Here is a 6,863-nt window from a genome sequence, read left to right on the forward strand (position 1 = left end):
GGCCGAACCTCTTTGCGACCCTGGCCGCAGCCCGTGACCGACGAGCTACGTCCGCGCAAAGTCAGGTTGTTTCAACCTCTTTGCCTACTTTATTCCTTTATTTCTTTTCACTTCCTTCGCTTTCATCCTATAGTTATAGTTATTGTTATATTTGTTTTTTAATGCTATATATTCTCGTTTAACAAATAAATACATTCTCTCTATATCTCAGTCTTCACGCAGCCTATTATTATCTCCTAATTGTGTCTTATATACTCCTTCATTCACCTTTCTTGCTTTCCTTTTTCTACCTGACTCCGCACTACTCGTTCCTTTCCTCTATGTTATCTCCTGTCTCCCTTCCTTTCTTCTCTTCTTCTCTCTTTCCATAATTTCCTTATTATCCCCCCTTTTATCTCATCCAAATCCTGATCACATATTCTCTTTAAGATCTCTTCCTTAACTTTTCCTAATTTAGTAAACTTTTCTCCTATTTCTACGCATTCCTCTACATAGTGTTGCAAATTATCTTTTTCCTTACCACAAAATATACACTTTTTCTTATATGCTTCTACCCAATATTTATTACCTTCCTCCGAGTTCCCTGTGACGTCCTGAGTCGCGTGTTTGGTTTTTAGAGCGGTCTCGAGGCGCTTACATATAGGGTGCGGCGCCAAAATCCGGACAAATTTCAAGTTGAAATTCCCTCCGTTCAATACCATTGGTAAATGTCGCGATTGGCATTCAAATAGCTTGACGCATGTACTAAACCATCATAACCTCGAAACAGTCGCAATGTTGAAACCAAGTGCGGAGTATAACCGAAGAGCCGTGATTATCGAAAGTATTCGCGCCGGGCGCTCGGCGACAGAAATCATTCGGTTCTTCGGGTATCCGAGATCGACTGTGTATGATGTCTTCGCAAAGTACCATGAGTCGGAGAAGTCCAACGAAGGTTCTGCAACACCGGCGAGGAAATTCCACTCGAAGGAGCGCGTTGTCAGGACGCCCGATATCATTCAATGGGCTCAGGAGCTGATTTTTGAGGATCCAGGACAGTCGATCCGAAAATTGTCGTCGGTTGTTGGTGTGAGCGAGAAAACTATGCGTCGAATCGTCGAGGAGGACCTTCGCTACAAGTCTTACACAATTAAAGTAAGACAGATGCTTTCCGAAGCCGCTAGGACAAAGCGAGTTGAACGCTGCAACCTGCTTTTGTGTTCCTTAAAACACAATGCTGCCGGATGACTCAAGTTTTTTTCTAACGAGAAAATTTTTACTGTGGATGCGAAAATCAATCGAAGGAACGACCGCTGGCTCGCCCACAACCCTGAAGATGTCCCCATTGTTACAAGAACGAAATTTCCGGCGAATGTTCACGTGCTAGGTGTTGTGTCCAGTGAGTGTGATGTCATGCTACCGCATTTTTTTAACAAAGGGGAAAATGTCACAAAAGAAATTTATTTGCGTGTTCTGACAAATGTAGTGAAGCCGTGAATGGAAACTGTGTCGTTTGGAAAGCCATATGTTTTCCAGCAGGACGGTGCGACCGCCCACACAAGTCATTTGGTGCAAAATTGGTTGTCGAACAACGTCGACATGTTTTGGTCGAAAGAATTCTGGTCTCCCAACAGCCCAGATTTGAATCCTTTGGACTTCTACGTATGGGGCGTGGTTGAAAGGGTCACGAACAAGTCCAGATATCCAAACGTCGCATCATTGAGAGCCGCTATTGAAGCGGCATTCACTGATATGGACCGTGACACATTAAAGCGTACCTGTGCATGCTTCAGACCGAGAATGGAGGCGATCATTCAAGCAAGCGGGGGATATATTGAGTGAATATGTTCTTTATGGCCTTACAAACAATGGAGGTAAACAAATTTTGTAAACCTTTTCATTGTAGCAATAAAACATATGTTTAGAAAAAATATATAATTTGTCCGGATTTTGGCGCCGCACCCTGTAAATTCGCGGGAGCGCGAGCGCGGAGCGGGGCGCGCGGGGCGAAGCCTTGACTTCAGTTGAAATTCGTTCTCGGCGTGTATTTACGCGTGAGACAGGTTGCTGTCACCAGTACCTTTATAAAGGCACAAATTAAATTGTCATAATGCTCGCGAGATATCTATTATTATACTCGAATCGTTTTTAAAGCTTCCGAATTTCCTTATTAAGCACCGGAAGAAATAATACAGAGAGTTTAAAGGAATTGTTAGATAGAACGTGGTACACGAGGTGTACGAGGAATTTGTGAAGATATTAAGATCTCTTTCCATGGGCAGCTGTGATGTTTCATCACTCGCTTCGCTCTATCCACGCTCTCTGGTTCCAGTGCGGGAAAGGGAGCTGGGAAAGATAATGAAAGGCCTTAAGGGCAGAGAAATGAAGAATAGGAATGATAAGGTTCGACTATTTTAACATTAATATTATACGGAGTGTTGTTAATGATTCGTGGCTTGCTGGTAATCAGCATTGGCCTCGTCGGCTTACGGATCGGCGCAATGTGCAGCGGGGATCGCGGTAGCGCGGGTCGCGGCGGTGGTAATGCGGGCGCTTTCTCAGTGGCTTCTACGAGCGACAGAGAAGTGCGGTGTTAAACAGAGAGGGCGAGAGAGGAGTGCGGAGGCCTCGACGCCGTGAAAGGCGCTTGGAGTTCCGCAGGAGGCTAGTTTCGGCGTCGCTATGGGCCAGCGCCGTCGAAACTGGGGGTAGGAATAGCCCTTCAGACGCCATGGGAGGCGCACGATCGGGGCTGGATTTTCGAGGAGTGCGGAAAGTTTCTGAGCGCTACTTAAAGCGCTGGGAAGACTTACCGTCAGGATTTTGAGGAAGAATAAGGACGCGTCTTCGAACGCTCTGCTTTATATACTGTTTATTTCGTGGCCCCTCGTGGTAAGGGGATGTTTTCGTCCACGTGCTATTGCGAAATCTTTGATACGTGTCGATTATGTTATTTATGATTTATTCTAATAATAATTAGATTTTAGTTAGATTGCGCGTTTTATTTCATTGCGGGGGTCGCGAAATTCGTATTAGCGCGTTCAGTCGTCGCGTACCGCAACCCGTTGCGGCAGAACTTACATTTGTTCTTTGCGCGTTTTTTCATCGTAGGTCTCTGTATTGTTCCGGATCTCTTCGTTCTTTGTGCGCGTGGAATTTTGATGTTTATTTAAGGCTTTCTCTTAGTTATGTGCGCTTCAATTTTATTTGTAATAGTTTCGTTCGTATTCAGAGGCCTTTTGTGACCGGTGGGTGCATTCAGGGTTGCGGGGCAATGCATTGCGTTGGCGTTATGCGTTTTTATAATTTTTCCGCAGATCTGCGGTTTTTCCCTGCAGCTGCGTCGAGATCGGTTGTTATCTTAATTATTCCCTACTTCGTGTTAATAGTGTTTTCTCGTTAAAGTGTATTCTTGCATCGTTTTCGGCATTTGTACTTTGGCGCAGGCGCAGTATGCGCGGCGTTCAATCGCGACGGTTTCGGTGGCTTGGCCTATAGTTGTACGCGATTGTAGTAGGCACGTATTATATCTGTTCGCTATACTTCGTGCTCGCGCTCGCTTGGTAAAAGGACGAGGCGCTACGCTATAGGCGCACCGGACGTTACATTCCCACATCTTAACTTGAACAGGGATCTCACCTCATCTCCTCTTCTCTCTTCCCCTAATTTTTCTTTCCTCAAATACTCCGGTACCCTGCTGTTTACCCCTATTTCCTTGTATCTTTCGTTGTACCTTGCCTTATGTATTTTACAGTCCTCCCACTGTCTTTGCACCTTTTTCCCTTTTTATTAATTGATCCTCAAAACCTTCTTCCTCGTATATTACTTCTTTTGCTTCTATACCCCATCCATTCCTATTATAATATTTCTTTCTTTCCTTTCCGTACACGTCCCCCCCAGCCCATCTTCTTCTTTTCTTCCCAACTCGCGTTCGTCAGCTTTCCTACCCTTCCTGATTTTATTCTATTCTCAAATCTCCTTGCTCTTATTCCCCATCCTACTCTGAGTTTATCCATAAAGAGTTTATCCATAATTAAATACCTTGGAGTACAAAAGTCAAGACTAAACATCCATCTTATATAATCCATCATAACCTTTTCTAATTCCTCTCTCTCTTCCCATCTCCATATTTCTATCCCGTACGCCATAACACTTTGCACCAGATTTAAATAAGATCCATCTACTCCTGAAATCATTCCTGCACATCCTCTTTCCTATACCCCAGACCTTTCTTGCCGCCATTTTACCTTTTCTACCTAAATCCCTTATGTGATCTTTACGGTTACCCCATCTATTCAGCGTAAAAACCAGATACTTAAATTCCTGGACCTCTTTAATCTCCTTTTTACCCTATTTCCATGTTTCAATTTTCTCTCTTCCTCTCCTATTACATACCAATACCTTAGTTTTATCTGTACACAGTTCTAGTTTCTTTTCTTCTATAAATCTTTTGAACGTTCCTATCATATCCTGCAGGGCTTCCCTATTTTTTTGCCAATAGAACTATATCATCCGCATACGCAAAATTTCAGATCTTATGCTTGTCAATACCTATTCCTCCTATACTTCTGCATCTAAATTTATCGTCTAAGTTCGCGATGTACAAATTGAAAAGGAGTGGACTCATCACACATCTCTGCCTCACACCTTTCCTCGTTGCGAAATTTTCAGTATTTGCTTGCTTCGTTCTGACCATTACCTCTGTTCCCTCGTAGGTCCTCTCAATTCTTTTAATCAAATTCTCGCTTATTCCTTTTTTTCTCAAGCATTCTACAACATGCTTCTATTTACCTTGTTAAAGGCAGCCTTCAGATCCGCAAACATCATAAATACTTTCCTATTTTTACATTGCTTAATTTCTTCCCTTTGTATGATGTGCGTTATCACGAAAATATTGTCTATCGTCGACCTTCCTCTTCTGAAGCCTGCTTGAGTCTCCGGTATCGTTCATTTCTCCTCTGTTTCTTTCTCTAATCTATTTTTCAGTATCTCCGCATACAATTTGTACGCTGTGCATAGCAATGTTATTCCTCTGTAATTTGTTGCCTTTTCTTTATCCCCTCTCTTGTATATGGGTACTATTATGCTTTTTTTCCAATCTTCCGGTATCTTGCCTTTTCTCCAAACCATCTTCATTAAAGATACCAGCTTCTTCCATAGCCTTTTCCCAGCATACTTCCACGCTTCTGTCAGTATTCTGTCTATGCCGGCAGCTTTCTTGAGCTTCATTTTTCTCAGTGCCTTCTTTATTTCTTCTTCCTTTAGTTTTTCCTCTTCTATTTCCTCGCTTTCCTCTTCTTTCGTTTCCTCTCCTTCCGCCTCCTCGTTGCCTAGTAGATTTTTTTAATGATTTCTCCATTCCTCTTTATTTATGCTATTTTCCACCTGTTTCTTTCTGTCCCTTTTCTTATTTCCATATGTCCAACTCTCTTTTCAGGCTCCTTAATTCCTCCTCCTCTTCTTCTCTTTTCTCTCTTTGTTTCTTCTTCAGCAATTCCTTATACCTCCTTTTCTCTTGCTAATATTCTTCCTTTCCTATTTTTCCTTTCCTCCATCTCCAATATATATTTTTTACTTTTCTTTTCCCTTTGGTAAGACTGGTGGAACAGCTCCTGTTCCACCAGTCTTTGTGCCCTAGCTCCTTTCTTCTCCTTTTTACCGACTTCTTTACCAATGCCCCATTAGTTTAATTTCTTTCCACCTTTCTTCGACACTTTTCCCTTCCTGTGTCCCTTCTTCTTTTCTCTCCTTTTCCTCTTCCTCTGTTGCGTTTTGATATCTTTCAATAGCCTCTGCGTCCCAGGCTGTTATTTCCTCTTCCCACACTCGTTCCTCCTCTGTGGTTAAATTTACTTATTTCTCTCCCTACTCACTGATCTTCAAGCATAAAGATAAGTGATCCGAGTCTACTACGTAATCTATAATCGAGTTACCCGAGGGGTAACTACAGCGAGGGCTCTTACATATGTATTGTAACCGTACTCGCGAGCAACGACATAACTTCGTCGCGCGTTCTTCGTACTCCTCGTACGCAAAAGTATCTCCTTTCCCTCGGTAACTGAATTTTGCAACAGCCAGGCGGTTTTTCGGCCAAGATAGTAATTTTTCTTACTAAGTTGGGCGCCAGGCACGAGAGAGCGTGCCACTCTTTCCGAAATCTTCTTACCTTTGCCCGTAACCTATTCGCGACGGCAGGGGATGGGTCGCAAGAGGTGTGGGAAATTTGTCGGAGGGCGAGAGAGATAGGCCACAAGAATAAACTACGCGAGAGCGTCAGAATAAGAACAATTATATTTGAGGAAATATGATAAAATAGAACTAATAACATTGGTGACGTAATTACAAGTACTTTCCGGAGCTTCGCTCCTCCGCTCTACTCGATACTCTCGGTACTCGTACAGAAAGCCGTTAACTTACTTCTAGCGCCGGACGCCGGTCATACGCTACAGCACGAGCCCCGACCTTCCCCACGGTATCTTCCGACGGTGTCAAACGCCCGCCCCTCGACAACCGGCAAGAACTCGTACCCGCTGTACTACCAGCCTTTCGGACGTGTAACGTCGGCCCGCGGCCGACGCCACGGCGATGGTGCGACGCGATTATAGCGAACGCCTCTATGCGACACGACTCTACTCGACAATGTGAATCCCGGAAACGGACTCTAATCGGTAACACCACAACCGGAAGTTATCACAATGCCCGGCGACACAATTATAGCAAGCGTGCCTACGCGACGCGATACTAAACGATAACGCAACTACAATATGCGTCGTTACGCGACACGACGAGACTCGACAACGCGACTACTCTACGCGTTTCTACGCGACTCTACTCGGAAATCGGAAGTGACTCCCCTGTGGCAAGAGGAACGAGCGCGACTCGGC

The 6,863-nt window shown here is 44.1% G+C and overlaps 1 protein-coding gene across 1 annotated transcript in view; it reads right to left on the reverse strand.

Annotated features, from left to right (window-relative positions):
• Positions 1 to 4,926: 4,926 nt before the first annotated feature.
• The window catches only part of LOC108767472 (uncharacterized), a 4,323-nt gene continuing 2,386 nt past the window's right edge, over positions 4,927 to 6,863 (reverse strand). Inside the window, exon 2 of the mRNA XM_018517382.1 lies at positions 4,927 to 5,309. Coding sequence (XP_018372884.1) covers positions 4,927 to 5,309 — 383 coding nt within the window. The remainder of the gene's footprint in view (positions 5,310 to 6,863) is intronic.

The sequence above is a fragment of the Trachymyrmex cornetzi genome, unplaced genomic scaffold, assembly GCF_001594075.2.
Source record: "Trachymyrmex cornetzi isolate Tcor2-1 unplaced genomic scaffold, Tcor1.1 scaffold681, whole genome shotgun sequence".
NCBI lineage: Eukaryota > Metazoa > Arthropoda > Insecta > Hymenoptera > Formicidae > Trachymyrmex > Trachymyrmex cornetzi.